The sequence below is a fragment of the Sciurus carolinensis genome, chromosome 8, assembly GCF_902686445.1.
Source record: "Sciurus carolinensis chromosome 8, mSciCar1.2, whole genome shotgun sequence".
Classification (NCBI taxonomy): domain Eukaryota; kingdom Metazoa; phylum Chordata; class Mammalia; order Rodentia; family Sciuridae; genus Sciurus; species Sciurus carolinensis.
Genome location: NC_062220.1, coordinates 54,484,768 through 54,512,306, shown reverse-complemented (window position 1 = coordinate 54,512,306; position 27,539 = coordinate 54,484,768). Strand labels below are relative to the sequence as shown.

The window sequence follows — 27,539 nt, the reverse complement described above, 5'->3', positions numbered from 1 at the left end:
TAGATGGAGAGGTGGACTTAATCAGTAGTCTGTTAACACCTATATTAAGCTGTCTCCTTTTTTTTCTCCTTTAGTCTTTCCATTTACAGCCCACTGGCACACCAGGCACCTACCTACTTCAGACAAGCTCAAGTCAAGGCCTTCCCCTAACTCTGACTGCTAGTCCCACTGTAACCCTGACAGCTGCTGCTCCTGCTTCTCCTGAACAGATCATTGTTCATGCTTTATCCGTATGTTACATAATTTTACTTGATTTTTTTGAGTGCCTATTATAGACCAGGACTAGTTGATAAAAAATATAAGCAGTAAAACTGTTAACTAAGATCTCCTATTGCTGTTGTCCCAGACTCAGTATTTTGCATCTTCATTCTTCCTTCACTGGGATACTGCCCTTTGTTCCTCCTTTTATGAGACAGATGTACATCAGAATAGGGAATTTAGGAGATCAGGGGACCTAGTAAGTAAAGAACGGGAGTTCTAGAAAAATACTGTTAAAAACATTTCAGTTGCAGAGGTGAAAAATATGGGAGGGGACAGTGGGGTACCACTTATAAAAGTTATTTGTTCGATAACTTAAAAATCTAGTGTTACTTTCCCATTTTGCCATTGATAGTTTTCTTTAATGTTTTATAGCCGGAACATCTGTTGAACACAAGTGACAATGTCACAGTGCAGTGTCACACACCAAGAGTCATCATTCAGACTGTTGCTACAGAGGACATCACTTCTTCCATATCCCAAGCAGAACTGACAGTAGATAGTGATATTCAGTCATCTGATTTTCCTGAGCCTCCAGATGCACTAGAAGCAGACACTTTCCCAGATGAAATTCATCAGCCTAAGATGACTATAGAGCCATCATTTAATGATGCTCATGTATCCAAATTCAGTGACCAAAATAGCACAGAACTGATGAACAGTGTTATGGTCAGAACAGAAGAAGAAATCTCTGACACTGACCTTAAACAAGAGTCCCCCTCTGATTTGGCCAGTGCTTATGTTACTGAGGTAAGTAGCACATAATAGAACAACAGCCTAATGGGTTCTTGCCTTCAAGCTCAAATCTGCTATTTGGAAATATCACTAAAGTGATACTCTGAGCTCTTCCTTCCTTCCTTTAGATTCACAAAACAAAATACAAAGCCCTCTCTCTGACCACAGAAGTATGGGTGAACAGTGACACTTCTCACAGAAGTGGGCAGGCAGAAATTGCTTGTGGCAGTCAGAGGGAATAAGAAAACTATGCTCTGACTTAGCACAGTTCCTCACTACAACTTTTCCCCCTCTCCACCCTCAGTAGATTAAGAAATATTAGTTAGAACCCACTTCCCAATGTGGTTAGTAGTAGATCTTTGTGGTTAGGCTTAGGAACCTTATCCTCTGGTATTAAAAGTATTGTTTCCTCTGTATTCAGGTGACCTGTAACTGAATTAGTTCTTTTTAGCTCCTTTTTGTTAACATTTAGTAAGTTAAATTACAAGATTATTAAGGTTAACATGGCCATCTTTTTAAGATCTTAGTCTTCTTTTTATATTCTCAGTTTAAAATGGAATATGTTTGAGAATTAAGTGCTGTCAAACCTAGACATACTTGAGACTTTAAGGAAAACTGACAAGGAATGAGTCAAAATCTTTCTTTTTTTTTTTCATATTATTTAGGATTTAGAGTCACCCACCATAGTAGAACAAGTTGATCAAACGACTATTGATGATGAAACAATACTTATCGTTCCTTCACCACACAGCTTTATCCAGGCATCTGATGTTATTGATACTGAATCTGTCTTGCCTTTGACAACACTAACAGGTAACTGTAATACAACTCTTTATCTCCTGTTCCTGATAAATCTAAAAGGGAAAAAGTGGGCCTTAAGTCTTTTCTTGATCCAACATAAAAACTTGTTAAATCCTATACTCTGGTAGAATACTTACCATAAATTCTTGACATGGGTTAAAAAATGAACATATGGAAAAGACTAACTTGAAACTTAATTCATTACAGATCCCATACTCCAACATCATCAAGAAGAATCAAATATCATTGGATCATCTTTGGGCAGTCCTGTTTCTGAAGACTCGAAGGATGTTGAGGATTTGGTAAATTGTCATTAATTAAATTCTTAGAAACAGGTAGTTCAAGCAAAGGAACCACACTGTTAATTACAATATCTCCAAAGAAATAGGAGCAACCCCTTTTACCATTCCTCGGGCTTTTAAATAGCTACAGTGCTTAAGCCATGCACATTGTTGCTGCTATGACTTTTTACCTCCTTTTAAGTATATCATCTGAGGTCCAGTTTAATGACAGTGTGTAGATTAGTAGAGTGTGGAAGATTTAACTGCACAGATCCCTGCGTTTACTGTTATTTGTCAGGACAGAATTTCATTTACTTCAGCTACAGAGAAGTTTTTTAAATCACCAAAGCTTAACTGCTCTGGTTTAAAAGCAGTAATATTCATCTCTGCAGATAAACATGGCACTCTATCAGTCTCAAGTAGGCCTGGTTATATTTCAGAGAAGTCATATCAACATGGTTTAGAGCTATCAGTGATCTTCTTCAAAAAGATTAAATAGTATTGAGCCTTGACCAGCGTACAAATACAGAGACCTGGGAGGTAATTGTGTTGTGGTTACTTTTGTTTACCCCATTGCTGGCAGTGGGAGCTGGTAGAGGCAGGGTAAAGAGGACAGCATTAGAGTCAAGAAAATTCACTACAGGTTTTTTATTACTTTTAAAGGGAATATGGGTAAGAGTAGTAAACAACCCACTGGTCACGAAGCAGTTTTCACCCCCCTCATCAGAAACCATTGTTACTAGTTTACAGAGTTAGCACTTTGAAATAAAATTAAACCAAATATGGAAGGAGATAATATTATCTGTCCCTGATACCATGACTGTTTATTACATGTTTTACTACATAGATTACCCAAAAATACTAGAGGGGGTATCAGAGTTTGCCATTCACTTAGTGCACTAGCTGGTGGAGGTACAATATAACTTCTCCCTCTCAGGCAATTTTTAAAAACAAAACAAAATTTGCTTCTGTAACAAAAGGAAACAAATCAAGAGTCATTCCTATACTAGAGAAGGGTTAAGCCAAAACTAGCCTCTAGGGCTTAAATGAATATGACCCCTATAGAAAAGTCACAAAAAAAAAACTTGTATAAATTATTTTATTTATTATTGTAATTAGATCTTCACAATCAGAGTTGTCTTTTCGCTGTCTGTGTTTTGTTAACGTGAAATTGTAGTTATAAGCAAAGTTGGTTGCCTAGGGAACAATAATTGTATATTCAGTTTAACAAATAAAAGAATATTTGTCTTAAAATGCAAGATTTTGAGCCTTTGCCATGCAATTGTTAAAAAAAAAAAAAAGTGAATTTCAAAAGTGAAAAGTACTTGTGCTGTTTGAACTTTAAGGTTTGGAATGTTTTGAGTGCAACATCAGCTCCTTAAAGAAAAAAGCAGTGACATCTATGATATGTCTCCCTTTCAAGAGGGAATTTAGATTTACAATTAACATGAAAATCATGTATCAGATTTCTGTAGAAGATTCTTCAGCATACTTTAATCCAACATTTATTCACTGTCCTAATGTATAGTTTTGAAGAGTCCTGGTAAGTATTTCTCCTTGGCAGCCTCACCTTCCCACATCATGGAAGTACAGGTTCGCACATATACATAACATGATGATAGAAAATACGATATAGTAAATTAGATTTCTAAATTTCGGTTCTAAGTCTCCTTGTCGATACCAGTAGATCTAAAAGAAGAATTAAATAAAAATTAAAGTAGTAATAGCCACTGGGCCAACTGTTAAAATTTAAAATACAACTAATTCTTCACCAATTTAACCAGTATTCAGTTCCGTAAGTGAAACAGTCTTCTATTAGCCTACATTCTTGAGACCAGTGCAGCCAGAATTTGCTGGTCTTTATATTCAAGTAATACCACCTGGATTTCTGTATCCCTAGATCATACTTACTTTTCAGTTTACATTGTTCTACATTCAAACCTGCACAGTACATCAATAATTTGTCAAGCTAGCTAAAAACATGTATTGGTACTAGTAGAAGGGAGGACAACTTTTAAATTGGCAAACAAAATAACAGCTTACACAGTACATACGCATTTAGATTAAACTACGCAATATTAGTCACTCAGGCTTCAAGCCACAGGAGACAGGAAGGCTCCCCAAGTGAGATGGGCCAGTTCTTCCTTCAGGTCATAGGACTGTAGCAAAATCAGTTCAACGTAAACTCAAATAAGTAAATTGCTATTATGATTTAAGTCCTATGTGACTCAAAACAACTGTTTTGTTTTGTTTTGTTTTGTTGGTACTGAGGATTTAACACAGAGGCACTTAACCACTAAACCACATCCCCGGCCCTTTTTATTTCTTCTATTTCTCTCTTTATTTACTTTTATTTCGAGATGGTCTCACTAAGTTGCCAAGGGCCCTGGTGGCTTGGTCCTTCTGGCTCAGCCAGCCTCCCAAGTTGCTGTGATTACAGATGGGCATGCCTAGCCTTAACAGCAGTTTTTAAAGGTTTACAGTTGTGATTCAGTTTTTCAAGGGTCACAAAACCCCCACCGACTACTGAATAAACACTGAGGAGCCACCACAATCTTTGTTTCTTTACAGAAAAGAAGGGCTTGTTTGTAGTAAAATCAAACATTCTTGTGACAAGGATACAACTGCAGCTTTAAGTTTCCCAGGAAATTTGGGAGTTAATTAAAATAAATTTTGTTATTAAAAATAAATCCCTTTCATTAAGAGCATTTCTCAAAGCCTGTTGGGCCCTGAATGTGTCGTATCCCTTGAGTGAAGATAAATATATCAAAATTTCAGCTACTTATTTCACTAATTTTTCTCCTTCACTTTTTAACTTAAGAGAACAGAAAATTTCCCTTTGGAGTTCCAATTCTGGGACTTTGGGAGAAGAAGAAATAAAGTAAATTCAGATGCAAAAACTAATGCACAATTAATAGTTGAGATAATTGAGATTTCTGACATCTTGAGGATGAGTGTGGGGTGGTATTAGAGAAAACCTTTATATCGACCCAGGGCTGGGAATCTCTATCCTAAACACTGCAACATTTAAGTTCTAAATAGTACTCACAAGTATGCAGGCAGTAATACTACTCAAAGAGATGCAGACAGCAAAAAATATATTCAACGGTTTGGGAGGTAGTTGAGGGAAAACAAAAGCACTGATCAGCGTTACCTGTGTGGAGAGAAATTATATGAAGCCTTAAGATTAATTCTAAGACTGGTTGGGGGTAGGGGTTGTAAGTCAGTGGTAAAGCACATATTTAGCATGCTTTGAGGCCTTAGATTCAAATCCCAGCATCACCACCAAAAAAAAGAAAAAAGATGACTTGGTAAAATCAAATCTAGATAAGGTAATACTGCTGCTTCACATTATAAATATATTTGCCACCATGTTTGATTTCTGGAATGTTAATACACTGTTTTAAAAAGTTTGATTCTTTTAATAATTCTTCCTTTTCTAGCCTTTCCCTCACTTATGATCAGTAAAACTAGCTAATCTCAAAATAATCACTTCATTAACAAATCATTTTAACCCCATTCTCAGAATTAATCACTGTATTGGTAAAAATGCTACCCATCTTATTCTGAATACTCCTACCAAAAATGAATATAATCAAAACTGGTTGTACTTTTACTTTATGAAAAACACTAAAAGGTGGGTTCCTAAAACCTATTTCTGTTTATAGATACATACACCATTATACCCATTCTTTTTATTATGAAGTCGGGGGGAAAAAACACTAATGTTAATAAATTTAGTGAAAATGTACCTGAAAAATATCAGACTATAGAAAATATACCTTTATTTTATTATGATAGTACCCTGCTGTCTATACAAGGTGAAAAATCACTATATTATATACTGACCAAATCTTTTTAAACTTACCAAGTAATAAACTTAAGGTATTAACAGAAATGGGGAGTTATGGTGGGTTACATCAGAATGGAGTTGACGGTAGCCACTGACATTTTTACAAATTTACTAGGCAAGGAAACACTGGCAAATTCATTTGTCTGACTTGAACTATTTCTTGTATTCAGCTGGGGAATTGAATAATGAAAATCAAATTAGCTGCATAAGTTGCCAATTACAGTTTTGTAGTAAAATTGAAAGCATTCAGTATGACTAGAGAACACTTTTTAGTCCTAAAAGTTGTTTTGTTGTTGTTGCTATTTTTTGTTTTTGTTTTTTTTTTTAATTAATGGAATCATAATACTAAAGTTTTTAAAACTTTGGTTGAGAGCCTGAATGAGGCACAAAACAAAGATACTTACTAGAATCAATAAGGATGTTAAGCTGCCAACAACTAAATTGATGATTCGGTCCTGAAAGAGAAAAGAGGTTGTGAGCCTTGTGACTTGGATTCCCAGCACACTCGCAATGACACATTACCAGGCCTTGGGGGGTGTTTAAAATGGAAAAAAGAAAGAAAAAAAAAAATTTATGATTGCCAGACAAGGCAAGGTGTACTAAGTAAGTCCTAGGAATGGAAAAGGTACTTAGGGAAAATTAGGCCAATGAGGCACTTAAGCACTGAGTCACACCACCAGCCCTTTTTTATTTTGAGACAGACAGGTCTTGTTAAGTTGCTGAGGATGCCTTGAACTTGTGATCCTCCTGCCTCGGTCTCCTGGGATTACAGGCATGCACCACTGTGCCCATCTTCCATTGAATTTTCTTGCCTTTTTCAATCCCACACCAACTCCACAGAATGTCTGAAAAACGTGTGATCCAATTCTAATCCTAATCCTAATCCAATCCTAATGTATTTACTGGTTAGCCCATTTTGTCCCATTGTCTCAGGTGCGGAACACCTATAATAAAAGCATAAATACTGTGTGTGTGTGTATGATGTGGTATAATTATAGTAGTAATGCGTAAGTTCTAGATTTACAGTCTATTTTTGTGTCAGTTTCACAAAAAACTTTGGACTTGATGGGTTAAGCTAAGTTTAGGCCCAGTATAGTTAAATTAGAAGCAATTCTGAAACCAGGAGGTTCCTAAGGTTAAAGAAATAATAGGTATATAAGTTATTTGTGAAATTATACAATAAGGTAGAGTTTAAGGCCCAATTTAAAAAGATCACTTAGGCTACTGAAAATACCAAGTAGTCTTATTTCTGAGAAATCAAGATTGAGGCTAATGAATCAGTAGTCTAAAGGTTTTTTCGGTTATGTCTGAGCAGGGAAAAGCATATGGAATGTGAGCAGCCAATAAACACCTCAGATGGCAATGGCAAAGGAAGTATCATACAGCAGCAAACTAAACCTCATTTCCAAGTTTCTGCTTTTAAAGACAAGAATCCAAAGAAGTTAAAGAGTCCAGCAGGCAAAGCTGAGAGGGAAAGATATTATATATAAGAACTATGTATTGGGTGTGCATGATCTAACCAAGGATCAACGACAACATGGCCAATGAAATTCAAAGGTTACTGGGCAAAGGAAACTAATTCCATCCACACCCTCATTAAACTTAAAAAACTCACTCAGATCTTACCACATCACACCTGGAGTCTGAAATTATGACCATTTGTAATGGATAGATCTGAGACTCACTTAATGTTTAACATAAAATGTGCATGAAGATAAAATACAGGAGGCCCATTGCTTCTGCCTTCTGTAAAAAGATTCAACTACATTCTCTTCTTGTTTATTCTAAGAAGGAAAATCTGCTCTCTACAAAAGCCAAGGAGCTGCAAAAGTTTACAAAGATCTGCATACCTGATAATGGTTCTTCCACCAGAAGCCAGGAAGGAGGTTCAGATAAGAGGTAGCTAAGAAGATGAATCACTAATTTTCAAATGTTACAGCTACTTGTCCATCAGGATCAAAACAAGGGGAAAAAATAATGGTGAAGAGGCAATAACTATCTCAACTTTCACATATCTTCTCAAAAATCTTGGAATGAAATGGTAATGACTATTTTACAGGTGACAAAACAGGTTCAGCAAAATTTACATCTTGCCCAGGGTCTCATATACAAATAAGTAATGGAAATAAAATTCAGTATCAGGACTGCTTTCCCCCAACAGAGAAGATCCCATTTATACACTGCTACCTACAAGCTGCTAGACAAGAGGTCAAATGGCAGATGACACCTCAGAAAGCCTAGTAGTAAAGTATCCTGGCAGCCTACTGAAAATGAAGATTTCCACATAGGTGATTTTTTTTTCCAGTTTATTGATTACCCACATAAGCTTAACTTTTTAAACATATAACAGTCTAAACTTTTTAGACTGCAAATCGTAATCTAGAACTTACGCATTACTACTATAATTATACCACATCATATATATATATATATATACACACAGTATTTATGCTTTTACAGGTGTTCCGCATTCTTATGAAAATGTATTTAAATTTTAATATTTTCCTGCCTGCCTTTTAAACAACCCCTGAAGAGAATTGCATGTAATTCTCATGAGTATCAGTTATTATATTGCTATAATGCAGAGGTTCCTTGGGGCTCCCAAAATGAGGTGAACTACTTAGGATATTGCAGGAGTGTTTCTCATATTTTTACTCAAAGCTAAGGCCTTGGCTTCAGGTCTTCTGCTATCAACATATCCATGAATCCAGGTTAAAGAAACAACAGTTAATTTGGGGACACATCTCACTTCAAATGCTATCTTCTAAATTCCCCCTACTCCAAGTGTGGCCTATGGACTAGCAGCACTGGCCTCACCTGAAAGCCTGTTAGAAATGCAAAATCTTGGAGCTTGCCCCAAACCTAATGAATCAGAATACACAATTTAATAAGATCTAGTAATATGTGTATGTATACTTAAGCACTATTCTAAAGTTCAGTCTTTAAGTAAATCATTTTGAGTATAAAATTCATATCACGGGGTGGAGACCCTTTCTTGAACCAGAGATTATTTTTAAGGGCTTCAGCAAGTTCTTCCAGCTACCAGTCTCCAAAGATACTTAGAGAATAATTCAATAGCTAGGTGATTTAGCATGTCACAGGAGAGTTCTGGGATCAATATGTTTCAAATTAGAACTAGAGTAAATGAATATTGCATTTAAACTGCTGTTTACGGAATAAACTGAAACTCAAGACATTTCTACTTCTACAACTCTATTAACTAAGATTCTACTGTTACTTAATTGCTCACAGAAAGTAGCTCTTCTCCCAGGTTTTTGGTTATTTTTTCGGGCAGGGGTTGGGGTACTGGGGATTGAACACGGTGACCCTCGACCACTGAGCCACATCCCCAGTCCTATTTTGTATTTTATTTAGAGACAGGGTCTCACTGACTTGCTTAGCACCTTCCTTTTGCTGAATCTGGCTTTGAACTCCCAATCCTCCTGTCTCAGCCTCTGGAGCCACTGGGATTATAGGTGTGTACCACCAGGCCCAGCTCTTCTCCCAGTTTTATTTTTACTCTAGCTCCATCTACCAAAACTTCTCTCCTTCCAGAATTTTAAACCTTGTACTGTTGCTTAACTCCCCAAGTAAGCTAGACAAAATTAATATCAGCCTGGATTCTTAACTGCTGAGAGGAAAAGGACAAGGATTTAGAATATCCCTCTCAAAGATGAAATATTCAACAGATTTACAGTTAGTTTTAATTCACACTTCATGTACACTGTAATACATGAACATAAAAATATACATACTCATGTATTGTTTTAAGAAGGGTTCCTTATATTACCTTGTAAGTCATTTATTCATTTAAACATTACTGTACACTAGATACATCTTCACTCTCCAGAAATTTATACTATCCAGAGTTCAGTGGGCCACTAAGGAAAAAGGGAGTAAGGAATCTCGATAAATCAGAGAGAGACTACCAGAGAAAAGTCAACCTGAAGGAGGATTAGCAAATCACAGCAAGAAGGTAAGGAAAGGTGGTTCACGAAGAGGAACTCCACAGACCCAGGGAAGAACAAAAGCACTGCTGTTACCAAAAAATGGTAACAAATGGAAGTAGATGAGCAAGTTTCATGAGAGCTGAACAAGAAATGGTATGCAATGCACAGTGAAGAGATCTATCTGAACCCAAAGGAATCACATCACCTCATTTCCTCTGAAATGAGAAAGATAAAGGCATATAAAAATGGTTTGTATTTGAGATGGTAGAAAATTACCCTGTAAAGCAAGTAAGGAATACATTATCTCCATTTACCATTGTGTAACTAGATTCAATGAGACTAACTCATTCACCAAAGGTCACACAGCTAAGTAATGGCAAAAGTCTCCTATGCAGAAGTCTTTGAAAAATGTTAGCCTAATGAGCAGTTCAAAAGGTCTAAGAATCCTTGTACTAACGGATATGAGTCCTGAAATTAGTCAGGAGACCAAGATTCTCATCTCCATATGCTACGACTGGCTAGCTAGCTGTAAGACCTCAAGTGGATCCCCTAACCATCTATCAGGTTAAAAGATTAGGCTAAATCATGTCTTGTCCTTTCCAGTTCTAATAATTTACAGTTCCAAATCATCAGCTTCAGATAGCACCTGGACCACAGTAGGCCTAGCCTACTCTTTTGGTGATCAAAAAATAGGGAAGCCCCCAATCTTGCCTGGTCAGTCATTGGCTAACAATTTGATGTAAGACGGAGAATCCCAAATTCATTTCAGAAGCTCAATAATGGTCACTCAGAGGAAACTGGTAAAAACATTACATATGAAGCCAGCGTCATTGTCTTCAGTTCTAAGGATACAATTCTTATTATTCTAGAGTTTAGAATGCTAACAAATATCACGTTTGACCGTCCATTCCCATGGCAATTCATGTTTTACCTACTCCCAAAATGTATTTGAAGGGCTTGTGCTAAATATAAGAAAACTCTAACCCATTTAAGCAACAATAAAAAGATAAGGTCAAAATTTCTTTATAAAGAGGTTTAGAGAATGTAAAAAAGGAATAAAAATAACAGTGGTCCAAAATATTAAAGGGAAAATTTCAAATCTATATAATCTTAAGTTTTAAATTGTACACCATTCTGAGTAACATGATGCAATCTCACTCTGTCCAGCTCTGTCCTGGTAGGACGTGAATCATCCCTTTATCCACCATATCCACAGCTGGTTACCTTAGTCACTTAGTAGCCATCTCAGTTATTATCAGACTATTGTAGTATTGCAGTACTTATATTCAAGCAACCCTTATTTTACCTAATAATGACCCCAAAGTACAAGAATAGTGATGTTGGCAATTAAGATATGCCAAAGAGAAGCCATAAAGTGCTTCCTTTAAGTGAAAAGGTGAAAGTACCTTACTTGAGGGGAGAAAGAAATTGTATGCTGAGGTTGTTAAGATCTACCGTAAGAATCTTTTATCTGAAAATTTGAAGAAGGAAAAGAAATTAAGGCTATTTTTGCTGTTGTATCTCGAACAGAAAAAGTTACAGTGCATGGCAAATGTTTAAAAGGGAAAAGATGCTAAATTATAGGTTCACTACTGCTCATGATTTCAAGTATCTCCTATGGATAAAGGAGGATACTGTACTAAGATTCCTGGAAGCCAGGTGGGAAGTTCAGTGGCATTTTAAGTTCTAGCTGGTAAAAGTAACCATGCTGGATCATTAGAGGAGGCAAATTTCTGGCTCTGAAAAGAATTTATTGTATAAGTCTGTATAAAAAATATAGGGATACAGAAAACAAAGCTATTTCACGCACAATTGTTTCTTATATTGGTCCATAAGAAAGGCTGTTTCAGTTTCCAAAAGAATAAGCTATCAATTGTGACTGACCTATCACAACAAAATGTGGCCTCTCGCAAGGTGGACAAGCAACAGCACAGCAGAAGCTGTGGCCAGGTCCTGTAACCCAAGGTCATACTTTTGCCAGCCACAGAGGTCCAACACCCTCACAGGTGCTTCTGGGAATAGGCTCCTTTGATTCTAAGGAAATAAATACCAGTAGTAAAAAACCATGGGAATCTCTGGGATCCAGGTTCTCTTAGCCTAAGTACAAGGCCAATTACTTTCTGCTAGAATAGGACCAAGGCATCACAACTCAACTCCAATAAGGGATACATTCAGCTGAGGGAAACATCCTTCAGCAATGCCCAATGCTTGCAGGAAGGAACAAAGCAAAGCAGAAGGCTGCTGCTGAAAAGAAAACTCCTAGACAGATGATACCACTAACACATTATCTTCCATTCTCTTGAGGGAGAAGGTGGGGTCACATAGAGAACTCCATTTTTGGTGTTACTTCAGATTTTCAGTGTGGCTTCATAAATGTCTTCAGTATCACAGCCCTATGTAGACTCACATCCCTCCCCAGGTGCACTCAGTTCTATCTAGGTCATCTGCCAAGTGTCTTCCATTCATATCATCTCTGACACCTGTTCCAAGTGAGCGAACTACATCATGGACAGCTCAGAGTTCTCCCATGCCCTGACTTTCCCCTCCTTCCCATCTCTTAAGATCCTCTCCCATAGAGCCCATGACCTTAAGGACTGTTCCCAGGGCTCAATAAGCCAGGAAGGAGTGGAAAAGCAGGGCATTTCCGGTTCCCCAGGCCTGAGACAGTAACTTCCGTAATAACCTCTACTTCTAAAATGTATACCTCTGGGCAGTCTCATGCCAACCTCTTCCTTTCCTCTTCTCAGTTACCAATTTCAGAACCTGCTATCCCTCTTCCTCCTTCTTTTCTTCCCTCACTCTTCTACTGCCCCCCAATCTGGCCTTCACCCACATTCATTGACTAGAATATTCCCCATCTGTTACACTAAGTTCCGACTTGAGGGCCTCCCTAACAATCTCTCATGATGTCGGCAATTTCGGCAATACACAGAAAGCTCCCTGGTGGATTGTTCATCTGCTCTAATGGCTTTCTTGGAAAAACCTAGCTCCAAGTCATCTACAAGCTCCCAACCACTTCTGGGCACTGGTTCTAAACCTTGTTCTGATATTTTTAAACTGTCCTAACCATAAATGATACTTGTTTGTCTTCTCTATGAACAAGGTCTGGGAGGGTAAAGACCATGTCTTCCTTTTTCACTCTTATATTCTGGGGGGATCACTGTATATGGCAGAAGTTTAGCCCAATGCTGCACTTTGTAAGCTTGCACCCTGGCACAAGCTCACATTCACCCAGAAGAAGGAGCACCTTATTCTAATTCAAAGCCAAGCCAATGCCTATGGAGGCTGCAACTACCTGGAGTGGAAATACCTTTCTGACTATACAAAGGTGCCATCATATCCTCTGCTAGCCACAATTCCCAACACATATCAGATGATCAAATACTAGTTAAAAGAACAAACTAACTGGGATAGTTAACATGTATAGGTCAGTATTTTCTATCCTTAGCTGGGCCTTCATATATTTCCACGACCTTTTGAGTTGAGTGCTTCTAACTCTTCACAAAGTGGTTTGAAGCTCCACCACTACTCCATTTCCCCATTCCACTCCTGAAGCCTCAGGACAGTAGACATTCCTTCAAAACAAGACACCAAGAAAGAAAGGAAGCCACCAGGCATGGTGACCCATGCCTGTAATCCCAGCAACTCAGACGACTGGAGGCAGGAGGATTTTGAGTTTGAGGGAGCCTCAACAACTCAGTGAGGCCCTAAGCAACTTTGCAAAACCCTATCCTAAAAATAAAAAATAAAAAAGGGCCGGGGATGTAGCTCAGTGGTTAAGCGCCCCTGAGTTCAATCCCTAGTACCAAAAAAAAAAAAGGTAATGAAAGGAAACCTGTCCTCATCAATGTCCATCCTTCCAGCCTGAAAAGAATCCAAAAGTGACCTGCTTCTTCCCATACCCTTGCTCAATTCACCATCTCCATTCTCAACTCCATCAAATCTCTCCCTCATGGTCAACTCTGACCCAAAAATCTCAAGTCCCTCCAACGTCAGAAGAGCCCTCCATCAATCATGCTTCCCACTTAGATGTTAAGCATTCATTTTCTACTTTCTACATGTAAGTGGTAAGAAGAAAATAAAACAGGATAAATGAAGGTGGAGATGGGGAGCTATGTAAAAAAGGGAGATCAAGCTGGGCGCAGTAGTATACATCTATAATCCCAGTCATTCAGTATTCTGAGGCAGGAGGATCCCAGGTTTGAGGCCAGTCTCGACAACATAGCAAGATCCTATCAAAATTTTTAAAATGGTGGGTGTGGTGGCACATAGGCCAGGGAGGCTAAAGCAGGAGGATGGAAAGGTCAAAGTCAGCCTCAGCAACCTAGTGAGGCCCTAAGTAACTCAGCAAGACTCTGTCTCTAATAAAATACAAAAAGGAACTGAGGATGTGGCTCAGTGGTTGAGTGCCCCTGGGTTCAATCCCTGGTACCAAAAAAAAAAAAAAAAGAAAGAAAAAAATCAAAAAACTAAAAATAAGCTGAGTATGGTGGTGTACACCTGTAATCCCAGTGAGTGGGAAAGGTGAAGCAAAAGACTGATTCCAAGTTTGAGGCCAGTCTCAGGAATGTATTGAGACCCTAAGCTACTTAGTTTAACCCTATCTCAAAATAAAAAATAAAAAGGCTGGAGGACATGGCTCAGTGGTTAAACACGCCTGAGAGTTCAATCCCTGGTACAAAAAAAAAATTTTTAAAAAGACTGGTGCTATAGCTCAGTGGCAAAGTACCCCAGGTTCAACTCCCCAATACCTCCCCCCCAGAAAAAGTGGGAAACAGGGCAAGAAGGTCTAGGGAAGTAGATCAGTGGCAGAGAGCATATGCAAGGCCCTGGGTTCAATTCCTAGTAACTGCAAAAAAAAAAAGAATTCTCTCTGGGGATATGAAATTTGAGCAGGAACTTTGTAAGAAAAAGCCATGGAAGTGAACTGCAGACAAGCTAGTATAGCAAGTGCAAAGTCCCTGAAGTAGGAATGAGATTGATGAATTGTCCTATGCTGTAAATAATGCTGTCCCCTCCAAAATTCTTACTGAACTTAATCCCAATACATTCAAGAGCTATGGCCTTTGGGAGGTGATTAAGTCAGGCGAGGTCTGCCTTCCTGGATGGGATTAGCACTCTTATAAAAAAGACTTCAGGTTGAAGGGAGCACTCTTTCATCCCTTCCACCATGTGCAGACAGCAGTCCTCCCACCGGGGAGAGGGAATGACAAGGCACCACTCTGCAAGCAGTCCTCACCAGACACCAATCCTGCTGGCACCTTGACTTGGACATAACCAGCCTCTACAAATGAGAAAATAAATTTCTGTTCTCTATAAATTACCCAGTGTGTAGTACTTTGTTACAGCAGCACAAATGTAGTAGACAAAAGAAAAAGAAAGCCAAGATAACTGAAGTTTAACAAGCAACAGAGAGAGAAGAACATGGATTGATTGAATACCTTTCTGTCTCCCCCACAGTACATATGCTCCATAAGAAAAGATATGTTACCTATCACCTAGCCTATTTCCTAGGATGAACTTAATAATTGAATAAAAGCATATATACAGCCAGGCACAATGGTGAACTCCTGTAATCCCAGCAGCTTGAGAGGCTGAGGCAGGAGGGTCACAAATTCAAGGACCCCTAGGGTTTTAGTCAGTTTTTTCACTGCTGTGACTAAAAATCTGACCAGAACAATTTTAGGAGGAAAGGTTTATTTAGGAGCTCACAGTTTCAGAGGTTTTAGTCCATAAAAGACTGGTAAGACTGAACATCATGGCAGGAGAAGGAAGCAGCTCACATCTTGGTGATCAGGAAGCAGACAGAGATTCTGCTTGCCAGACACAGATATATACCCAAAGCTGCACCCCAAATCCCACCTCTAGCCACACCCTACCACTTCAATTAATCCCTATCAGGGGCTTAAATCACCTAGCCATAACCTAATCATTTCTCCTCCAAACCTTGCATTGTCTCACATGTGAGCTTTTGGGGGACACCCAACCCATAACACCTAGCCAACATAGTGAGACTCTGTCAAAATAAAAATAAAGGGCTGGGGGTATAGCCCTGTAGTAGATCACCTCTGGATTTAATTCCCAGTATCACAAGAAAAAAAAAAAAGAAATATATGCATACAAACTCAACAACCTACGGTCTCCAGAGCAGTCAAAGCTCTAATTCCAGCCCAGTCTATCTGACCATTATTCCACCTAGCTCTAGGCTCTAATCACAAAGGAATGCTCACATTCCCTCACCATTGCCTCCATTGTTCTGCTCCCAGCCCCCTTAGACTCAAAGTTACACCTCATGCTTGGGATTCCCTGTCACCTCCTCCTATCTAGGGTCAAGACTTAGAAGTCCTCTGATTTGATACCCTTGTACAACTACTACTTCCATGCTCCCTGGCACATTGCTCGTTCTTTTGTGAAAGGGCTCCATCCCATTTTATATTCTATACTTACTTATCTTCCCTATCCCATATATACTTCAGGTCTCTGTGTTAAAGCCCAAAGAGCACTTCCTCCAAGATTTACCTAGATTTATTCAGATCCTTGAGCCACATCATAAAATTTTGCCTCTGAACTTTTCTATTTCTCAAACTTAAGGATTCCAATATCATAAATAAAAGGTTGATTATCAAAAAATTACTTTCTGCACCAAGTCACAGAGGAAAACTTCATGTCATAAAAGTTCTAGAAATGACCCAGTGAGAATACATATACTGAGATGTGAAATGTGGGAGTGTTTTTTGTTTTTAAATCCAGTTGCAGCAAGAAACCGCAGGCCCTGTCCAATAGTTTAAATTTGGTTCTCCAGAGCTGCACAGTTTTTCCTAAACAGGAGCTTCTCTTATCCTGTCACCAAAGTCAACAAGAGGGATGGTATTTGCATGTGTGAAGAGCACAGAGACATCTTGCCTTACTGGCTAATTCTAGGCACAGTGAATTCTGCCCATTGGTACAACTGTTCTGAGACTTCCCAAAGAATGCTGAACTTTGAACATTGCCCAAAGCAAAGGATGCATGAGAAAGGGTGTACAAGAACACAGGCACACCCACCCTTTACAACTCCCTCACTCTGAACTCTCTCAAATACAGGACCTTCACCGCTATATCTGGACCTGAACACCAATTTTCCCCTCATTTATATTTATTATGTCTCCTTATTTCACAGATTCACATTTTGAAACCTCTTTTGTTTGTGGATATTTTTGTATATTCATTCTACCAGATTCTCCTCACAGATACATGAACCTGAAATACTATGGAAATCCAATTACAGTAAAAATAGAGAATAAATTTATCCCATGTTTGCAGGGAAACTGATCCCTAGAGTTGGCACCCCCAGGAAGCACCCTAATTTGATGTGCTCCAAGCTTCAGAATGGGAGGCAGAGCACAAAGACTGAGGTGGAAGCCTGACAGACCTGACCAACTCTCTTGCCCCCACCTGCCAGTGGCCTTGGGTAAGACACTTAAACTTGTAAGTCTTCGTTTCCATTTTTGTACAATGGTCTAACATCTAGGATTGCTTTAAAGATTAGGAAATAAAATCTAAAGCCCCTGCAACAAAGCACCTATTAGTTACTGAATAGTAAAGCAAATATGGTATTAGTATTATTTTTACCATGTTTAATGGGGAGTATTACCAATGAGATATTAGGCCCCTCAGAGCTTAGTAGGAGCTGAGCTGACCCCATGCCCTGCCCCCAATTTCTAGAGCAATCCCCATTTTAATATGTTCCATCACTCACAGAGGGACATTCAGGTTTGTCATATGGCAGCTCAGAAAATATAATAGTTCTATCTATCCAGTTCATAACTGAAAAAATGATACAATTCAGTAGACCCAATTATCACACACTAGCAAAAATCAAATCTTCAAAAAGGAAAACTCAACAGACCATCAGCTTCAGAAGTCTCAGTTTAAGTTTTTTTAATACAATATTGTCTTACACACTCATTCACTACTACCCTGTTTGGTATATATAACTCAGCAGGAAAAGGAGACAGTGATGACTTTAATTGCATGAGCACTTGAAACACCCCTTCCTGTTTGATAGCCAGTATACCCAGGTTTCTGAACATCAACCTCTGCCTTCTGTTGCTTCAGATCATCCCAAGAATGCAGGTTACATTTTGGTGATGCTAAAATCTCACTTCACTTAATACACGTAAAAATCATAAACGGTTAAGGCACTGCGCCCAATACTAAAAAGACTGCAGAAATGAGGAAACTGGATCCTGCCCTCAAGTAGCAAATACTCTAGTAGGAGAGGCCAAATCAACACAAGTCCCTCATAGTAGATGGAGTGAGTGCCAGAACACATCTGTGACAGTCAGGCTTGTAGGAGGGACAGCACAGATAGCAACTGGAATGTAAGCAAGATACAAAAGTGGGGGAATGAGACCCACAGTGGGGCATGCTTATAATCCCAGCAACTTGGGATGCTGAGGCAGGAGGATCACAAGTCCAAGGCCAGTATGGGCAACTTAGCGAGACCCTGACTCAAAATAAAATAAAAAGGAAGAAGAAAATAAATAAATAAAAATTTTAAAAAATAAATAAAAGGGGCTAGGAGTACACTTTAGTGGTAGAGTACCCCTGGGTTCAATTCCTAGCACCAGGGGAAAAAAAAAAAAGACTAACTGAACAAGATCCAAATGTTTATAAAAGATGGCACTACAGAAAGGAGAATAGTACTTGCAAAGAGCAGCAAAGCAGTTATAGGGAAGAGGTCAAGGAAGAGGTACTAGCCTGGGTGGGGCTGGCATAGAGTAAAGATAAGACAGTAGCTCCCAACCTTCCCCATGCCCATGTCCCCTGAGGAGCTTTCCCAAAATGCCAATGCCTGAGGCCACCCTCAGAGATTCCAGTACAGGTCGTGAGGTGGAGGAAAGTAAACTTATGAAGACTAGTAAGGAGAAAAGCCGTGATATCTATTTCTCCTGAACCAATTATTCAGCACAAGAAACTAAAAATGGTTTGGGAGTCTAGATGAGAGAAGACAACTATCTCCAGTGACGAGCTCTCCTCTGAGGAAGAGAAGAGCTAGAAGCTCTGTCAAGAGAGAAGCTAGAAGTCTGCACTGTTTGGAGGATAGCCTTGGGGGACCTGGGCAGGGAGAGCTGGCAAGCAATCTTAACCATAGCTTCATTTTAATGATGCAGAATTTTTTTTTTTTTAAACATGAAATAGAACTCCAATCTTAATCTAATCCAAGTTCCAACTGTTTGACTAGAACTATGGGTCATGAGAATACTTTGTTCTCTCCACTTTTGTTTGCTTGCCTACTTCCTGGAGAAAGGAGGAATGCAGGAAGAGTTTTTGCTCTGAGTCTCAGGGCTACTAGATTGCCCCTGTGCAAAAGTCTTCCCTTCCCAGTGTTATCTTCTGGGGAGTTCAGCTGATGTACCTCCTCACAAAGTCACTTACTTCACACATCACATCCAAGAAGGGATAATGGGACTAGAACTGTCACCACTCTTCTTGGATGATCACTTATTTTTTGATCTGTGAACATCAAAAGAACAGGATGGTCTAGAAACTGGTTCACACTACATCCCACCAAAGGCAGCGTTCTTTCTTCTCTCATTTGCACTAGCTAGGAAAACTTTTCATTCTCTCACAAACAGAACCATTCTGCCCCTTTCTCCAAGGTTCACTAATCTGAATTGGCTGAAATTGATTTCAGATATGTTGGCAGCCAACTAGCAAGTCCAGAAATGAAGACTGATTCTCACAAGCCCTGAGAATAACTTAATGCCCTTCTCTTATATGGATAGAAGGGGTGATTGCCTAAGTGGGCTGTCCTAAAATAAACTAAAGGCAGCTATGGGCACAAGAGGGAGGAACATCTCCAGGTTTTAGTTCACAACAGGGAAAGAAGAGGATGAAAGGAGAAGGAGATTCCAGAGCAAAAAGTGATCTATAGAAACTTATCTTGTGAATGTTCCTGCAGGGAGAAGCTGGGCTCGAGCTAAAAAGACCATACCACCAAAATATTTGGGAACTACTACCAACCCATCCCGGCCAACTAGAGTTAACAGCGAAAATTAGCACATTAACTCTTCTCAAATCCCACAGAGAAGAAAAACATTTCACAAACATAAACTACGGAACTATCATAACTAGTAATTCACTTGTTTTTGAATGGCAGTATTCAAAATAGTAGAACTAGACCTATGTGGCTACTTACTGAGCATCTGAAATGTAGCTAATTTAAATTGAAATGAACTGTAAATGTAAAATACATACTGTATTTCAAAGGGTTAGTACAAAAAATGTTAAAATATCTCAAATTTTATATTGATTATATGTTGAAATGATGAATATATAGGGTTAATATAGTTACTAAAATCAAATTCATCTGTGTACTTTTAAAAATGGTTTAATCTAAATTACATTATATGGCTAGCATTATATTTCTATTGGTTAGTGCTCATTTAGAAACTGCTAAACTACAACACAAGTTTAGAAAACTTCAGATATTTCTTATTACCTTGATTTCTTTGCCATTTTTGTTTTTCATCTGAAAGAGATGTACTATAGCACAGAACTCAGGAACTGTTTAAAACATGAAAAAAGCATCTGGACACACTGACCAGGATTTATAAAAATATGTAATTCCAAAGACAACAAGGAATGAGGGATATGTTTCTTACAAAAGATGAACACCTTTCCCTTTTGTCAATAACCCCTCAGATATTTATTTCATAATAGAAAACTATTTTACTTTGCCTTTCATTCCATGGCTCAATCTGTAAAGCTCTTCCTAAATATCATACTGAAGAATAAATGAATTTAGTGTTTCAGTTACTGAAATCACTATGTGCACTCAATACAGGTGAAGAAATAAGTCCTTTCAGGGGTTAACAACAAAGGTACTGTTCAAGGACCACTCTTAGGTTATTCATTGTTCAAAAGTAGGTTCCAGTATTTTTCATTATGTGACTTGGGGCAAACTACTTCACCTCTATTTCCTATGGCAATATGTACATATGCCATATGGAATGGCAATAGGTACATGAATGCCTTTGAGGAACATTTGGCACAGGCTGTATAATTAAGACACTATTAACTCCATTCTTCAACTCATAAGAGAATAGGTAAAATACTACCAGAGAACTAGCTGTGTGACTGAACAAATAACCCTCTGCAGTTCCACTTCCTTAGTTGTACAATAAGAATAACATCTATCTTACAAAGAGGAATCTGATGAAAACAATGGAAAGCTGAATGCCCAGTGTGTTGCCTAGCACTGAGGAAACAAAAACGTCTCTCCAGACTGCTCTTTGGGCGTCAGTCTCCACTGCCTTAAAGTTAATGGTTGCACCAAAATTGACAGGCTATATATAGTAAGTTGTTATAAAGCAAATAAGATTTCTAAAGCTCAGAAAATCTGTCAGACTATTACAAGAAGCAGGCTTTTCAAAACCTTTCTGGATTTTCTTCACATACTAGAGGTTCACTATTAACAAGTTTCTACTGTAAAGTGGCTATTGTGTTCAGGTTCCTGGCACCTGAAAGAGAGCAAGCTGAGGACACTCACATACAAGGGCCAGTGATGGGTTTCTCAGGGTACCCAAGAATCCTCCAGTTCCAGCAGTTACTACCCTCCATGTGAATGGCTCCACCGCACTGTGGCTTACCCTTGGAATACTGAGGCCCCATTCTGTGCCTTGGCCACCCCAGGCCCTCAAACAGAACTTTCATTTGCCATAAACAAAGACAGATGCTTCTCCTCCTTTAGATTTGGCATCTCAATTTATTAGGAGTATAATTTCTCTCACTTCAGACCTGGGATCTGTGTGCTTTATCCATTCTATGGAATTTCTCTATACCCAATGACTGTCAAGTGTCACAGAGTGAGCTAAGGGGCAGAATTGAAAGATTTGGAATCATATATTATTCTTAACCTTTTTTTTGAAGTAGCCAAATCTATTATAATACCCTAAAGCTGCATACGTAATACAGGGGATATGTACGCTTGGACTAAATAAGTATACAATAAACAAGAGAAATCTGGAAGAGTAAATGTTTTGGATGGGTTTCAAATGGATCACAGACAAGAAACTTAGGCATTGAGCATTTCAGCTTTAGCTTTTCAGAAAATGTCAATATTTCTAAGCATCTATATTATTGTTCTGGGTTGTTTTGTTACATTCCCCAAAATGATCTGGAACTCCTGAACTCTGGTGTCAGCCTCCTCAAGTGCTGAGATTATAGCTGCACACCACCACAGCAGGCTTCTAAATGTCTATATAAATCAACAAGTCCATTACCAAGTCATCTGCCTCTGTATTACAGGGCCTAATGGGGTTAAAAAAAGTCAGAGGCCTGAATCATCCAAATTCCCAATCTGTGTGCCAAAGCATATGCAGGAGATAATGAACCCACCTTGGGGACAGCTGGACAGACTTCCCATATGAAAGCACGTTTCTTCTCTGTACTCCAAATGTGTCTGCCCTCTTTGTGCCCGTCATTGCCCAGATCCAATCATATCACATTTGTTTACATGTTTCCCCCACATAACTGGGTTCTTTGAAACCCAAGGACCAAGCACATTAACTAATGCTCAGTAACATTTGCAGAAGTAGGAATACCTACTGGCCTGGAGCTAAGGAGCCCTGTGGGCTGGGATTATGAAAAGCCACAAGATGAACAAGGTCCATCTTCCTGGAAATCAAGCTTAAAACATTCTCTTACTAAAACTTTAAGATAAAGCAAATCCACATGGAATTTAAAAAATAAAAGACTTGTGGCAGGCTGACAGCTTCCAATTTTAGGATTGTGTCCCTGACTGCCAGGTATACAAGTTCCCTATTCTTTGTAGTAAAGGGACCCTGCCAAAGCTAAGAAATCCAGGAACCTGGATTCTCTACGTGCCTTAACTTTTAAGAAGCTGACAGCATTTTATCCAGGGGTCAAAGACCACTAAGGCCACTTGTAGATGGGGTTGGGGGGACCTGGCAATATTGCCCAAACTACTCAGAAAGTTAATGCTGAATACAGGAAGAGTTCTCATCAATTGTTGGTCCAGGACATTACATAACTAAACTTTTTTAGAGGTGTTAATCTTAAAAGTTTAACTAAGGCTTCTTTGGGCCCTGGGACCCTTCGATCACTTCCTGGAATGGAGGCCATCAACAAAGACACCCTCTTTTAACGCCTCTCGACAGCAGTACACCCTCAGGGGCTCTCCGTAAACAGGAATCAGAAGCACCTCTCCTGGGCTCTACCGATGGGCACCTCGGGCGCACACCTGCAGCCTCCAGAGGGATAGAACTCCGGCTGGAGCTGCGGTTGTGCAACCACCACCTCAAACTCCCTCTCGAAAGGGGCTCCCGCATTCCGGCGAAGAGCTTCCAACAGCCCAGAACTTTCTGAACTTTTCTCCACCCCCACCTTCGAGGCTCTTGTTCAACCCCGGCCAAGAGCAGGGCGAGTGGCAGGGCAAACATCCCGAGAGGGAAGCGGGGCTGCAGGACCAGCTCTCCACCTACAAGTGCCTCCGGGGCCGCTGAAGGGCCGGGACTCCGACCAGCGGGCCGACCGACAGGGCACACACAGACACGAACTCCCGGCCCGGGGCCAAGGTCCACACTCACCTTGGCCGACGTCTCCCCGAACAGAGGTCTGTTGTCCAGGCCACTGGTGCCATAGGTCCTGGTAGGAAAGTCCTCCATTTTGGGGTTTCTTTACTCGTCCCGAGCCTCTCAAAAGCCAGCCTGCATGACTCGGTCCACGACTCCAAACGCCTTCCCCTCAGGGCGCACGCATGGCCGCAAGCCGTGGCGTCCGGGAAGTCCCCGAGGCGGCGGCGGGTAGGGGCTCACTCCCTGGGGACGCGGCCGCGCCGCCCGAGAGCCGCTGTCCTCCTCATCCTGAGCAGCTGCCGCAGGAAGTGAAAGGAAACAACACCGCTTGGCCGACTCTCCGCGGGACGCCCCGCCCGGGCAGCTCCCACTTCCCCAAATCTCTGCCCCGGCGCCGCTCGCCGCCGGTTGCGGGCGGCAGGGCGAGCCCGGCCCGCGTCCCACCCAGGCCCGCGTCTCTACAGTTGCCGTGTTTTCCAGATGGTCTGGTGAGCGCGTATACCTTCGTGCTCACGGGGCTAGTTCTCATGGGAGAGCGCCAGGAGCCCCTCTGCGAGCCCGCGGTGCCCTCAGTCCCCGAGCGGCGAGAGGGGAAGTTGCCCGAGCACAGCCGAGCGCTCCCCGCACCCCTCCCGCAGCGCGAGGACTCCGGACGCGGACGCGCCAAGCGACGGGGATCCCCCCGCCTGTGCGGCCGCTACCCCGGGCCGGCCGCGCGCGCCGCAGGAGCACTCGCCTGACCCCACACACTCTGGCTGCCCTCCCGCGCCCGCAGGCCAAACCTCGGCGTCCCCGGCCGCCCCCCGGGACGGCGAGTCCCTGGTCCACGTCCCCGCCGAGATCCCGTGCCGCGGCTCTGGGAGGCGGGCTAGCCGCGTGGGGGAGGAAGAGCCCTTCAGCGCCGCGGCGAGCGGACCGCCGGCCCCGCGCTGCGCTGTGGGTCCCCTCTCAGCTTTCCTGACCGGGACCCGCGGCCACTGTCGCAAACAGGCCCGGCCCGCCCCGACCACGTCACCATCCAGGCGGCCAATCCCGCAGGCAGTGGCGCCGCATTGGCTGCGGAGCTTTATTTCTAGAGGTGCCAGTTTATTCTCCGTGGGGCGGCCGGTCTCCACGGCTACACATTTCTCAGCCTCTTAGTAATTAGCGTCTGCGCGATCCACGTGGGCGAAGCACGTTTCCGAAGATAGCCTTGCATTTGGCTGCAAGCATCTTAAGAACAATCGACCCACTTTAACCACTCCAGTCCGCACAACTAATATAGTCACTGGCAGTTTGTGTTGCTTGTATGTTTGTCCTGTTTTATTCTGTGGCGAGGATTCTGGATTGTTTACAGAAACAGTCGGGAGGTAATAGTGCTAGGTATTTCTTTGACTGTCCTCTCATTCTGCTAGAGATGGTGACTGACTGAGCATGTTTACTCCCACGGAGCCAGAGCTCCACGTTGTCAACATCTTCCGTTCTAGGGCATAGAGAATTGGTCAGGCCATTGAAAGTAACATAGTGTCACTGTACATTTGGAGTCATTTATAAATATTCAGAAACACAGCCATGCAGAATTCTCTGGACACTATACAATGCCTAGATTGAAGAGAGCTCTGCAAATGTTTATGTTTAGGGAGAGACTGGGTTGGAACATTGTGTCCACACACTGCTTAGAATCAAAAGCCATGATTCCAGTGATCACTCAACAGTTTAGGACAAGGGACAGACCAAGAACCACATAGAATTGGCAACCCTGAGTAGAATTAGGGATGATGCATATCTGATCCATCAGTTACATATTTCACAAATGATTTGTTTGCTCAGTGCTTTTTGTGGAAAGAGCAATGCTACACAATCCTGCACCCAGTTCTATTAAAAGGTTGATTGGTCTTACAACTAGTAATTTACATTTAGCCAGAGTTAACAAAATACTTTTGAGAATCTGTTATATACCAGGAAACTACCAGTTAGAATAATAAAGTGATCAAGATGGGTTTGAGCAATAATCCTGAAAGAACAATCTCGAATGCCTTAATCTCAAATGATATACAGAAAGATCGAAATCCCTAAAGTCTAAAATCCGGAAAGATCAAAACCTGAAAATATAATTCTGAAAAAATAATTTTAAAATTATTTAAAGATATATATTTACATTTTTAAAGAATTTATTGGAGAAACAAACAACAGAACACTTCACAGGCAAATTTACACACCAAAATAGACAATGGTAACATATTTTTGCAAGTATATCCACTCTGGCTATACTAACTATAAACATATACTAATAAAAGTTCCGTGGGTATAACAGTTATAAGCAGACATATTTATAAAGAAATAGGTCAAAAAGCAAAATGTATAAGTGTGTATCACTATTGTTGACAATTGTGTGCACCCAGATTTATAACTGTGATCATTTGAAATACCATGAAAGACAACCCAAGTTTTTTAATGGGATCGTTCAAAGAGCTGGGATCTCAAGAATTTCATGTTTCATGAGAATGCAGATGTTCAAAAAGAACATCTCTTAATTTATTGAGGAAGTTTCAATGTTGTAATAGTGCATTTTTGAGGTGTTAAATTTATCAAAAATGCATAAAATCTCTAAAAGTCTTTACACAATTTATAAATCTAGCATTGACAATGATATGAAGATGAAATACAGAGCATAGTGAATTATAAAAAAAGATGCTGACAATTTTTTAAGTGGAGAAAATTTTAAACCAAAAAGAAAATTCAAATTATGAGTAAGTATATTACAGGGAAAGATTATGGGCAATTGCATCGATGTGGTCCTTAAGAACTGGCCGAGTTTCACAATCATTAACTATATTTTGAAGTTTTGCCCCTCAGTGAATAACTGGTTGTTGGGTTTTGCTTCATTTTGTTTTGTTTCCTTTTATGGCATGGCTTTTCTCAAAGAATGCATTCATGTTCATTTTCTATATGATGCTGCTCTTTTTGAAATTCTTCTGTGATTTGATATACACCAACTTGAGTATTCCCTATTAAAATTTCTCTCTTCTGTACATCCCTCTCTGTTGTTTGAGATATGGGGAAATTCGTTCTACATGTAGTCACATACAGGCCACAACCTTGGTGGAAACAATTCTGGTGATTGAATAGCAATAAATACCATTGTATAAGTGTCTTCTTATTCTACTGTATACTTAATTATTTTAAAACCACTTAGTAGCTTCGCCTGGCTTCTTTAGGCAAATGCCACTTCAATTCATTAAAAGCTCCTAAAATTCCATCACCTGAAAGGAATGCCAACACAGATAAAAGACTTATTTTTAAACTGAAATTTAAAAATTGTAAAATACGTTGTTGCCATATCACATGGCCAATCTATTCCCCAGAATTCAGTGTTCTAACCTTCCTATATAGCCTTTTTTGGGGAGAATTGCAGTTTTCAGGATTTCAGCTCTAAGGATTTAAACATTGGGATTTTAATTCTTTGAGATTGTGATTTGGGGGATTACAGACTTCTGGGATTTTGATCATTTGGGATGATGATGTTTGGGAATGGTGTCTTTTGGGATTATGATCAGCCCTGGGTCAAAACTCAGGCATAGTCTTAATCTTGAAACTGGAGTGGAAAATAGAGACATAATTACAATCCAGAGAAAGAAGGTGTGGTAACTAAGAACACAAGGTTTGAACTTGATCATATCTGTCCCCTAACCCTAATGTCACCATCTACAAGCTATGGGATCCTGGACAAGTTATCTAACATCTTCTGGGCTCCTTCATAAGTAAAAATTGGAAATGACAATAATAAATAGCGTTGTAATATCTAATATCAACTTGTTTCTTAAAGAAAATATTCAACAGTGGATATACAAGATCCCAACAAGTAGTAAATATCTGTTTTAGTCAGCATTTTCACTGCTGTGATTAAAAGATATGACCAAAATAGTTTTAGAGGAGGAAAAGTTTATTTGAGAGCTTATGGTTTCAAAGTTCTCAGTCCACAGAAGGCTGGCTCCATTCCTCAGGGCTTGAGGTGAGGCAGAACTTTATGGCAGAAATATGTAGCAGAGGGAAACAGCTCACATGGTGATCAGGAAACAGTGGAGACTCCACTTGTCAG

At 40.2% G+C, this 27,539-nt stretch overlaps 2 protein-coding genes across 7 annotated transcripts in view; one reads left to right on the top strand and one right to left on the bottom strand.

Moving 5' to 3' along the window:
* Positions 1-3,241, top strand: part of Dmtf1 (cyclin D binding myb like transcription factor 1) — a 45,768-nt gene extending 42,527 nt beyond the window's left edge. For all 5 annotated transcript variants that reach the window (XM_047561069.1, XM_047561068.1, XM_047561064.1 and 2 more), the window contains 4 exons: positions 75-230; positions 634-1,008; positions 1,659-1,806; positions 2,002-3,241. In XM_047561069.1, coding sequence (XP_047417025.1) covers positions 75-230; positions 634-1,008; positions 1,659-1,806; positions 2,002-2,111 — 789 coding nt within the window. In that variant the 3' untranslated portion in view covers positions 2,112-3,241. The remainder of the gene's footprint in view (positions 1-74; positions 231-633; positions 1,009-1,658; positions 1,807-2,001) is intronic.
* Positions 1-24,465, bottom strand: part of Tmem243 (transmembrane protein 243) — a 54,753-nt gene extending 30,288 nt beyond the window's left edge. Inside the window, exons 1-5 of one of the 2 annotated variants that reach the window (XM_047561070.1) lie at positions 24,244-24,460; positions 23,474-23,757; positions 6,333-6,383; positions 5,125-5,229; positions 1,582-3,764 (exon numbers count right to left, since the gene is read on the bottom strand). In XM_047561070.1, coding sequence (XP_047417026.1) covers positions 3,642-3,764; positions 5,125-5,229; positions 6,333-6,383; positions 23,474-23,551 — 357 coding nt within the window. In that variant the 5' untranslated portion in view covers positions 23,552-23,757; positions 24,244-24,460 and the 3' untranslated portion in view covers positions 1,582-3,641. Of the gene's footprint in view, positions 1-1,581; positions 3,765-5,124; positions 5,230-6,332; positions 6,384-23,473; positions 23,758-24,243 lie in introns of those variants that run through there. The other variant, XM_047561071.1, reaches the window with a different exon arrangement.
* Positions 24,466-27,539: the final 3,074 nt, after the last annotated feature.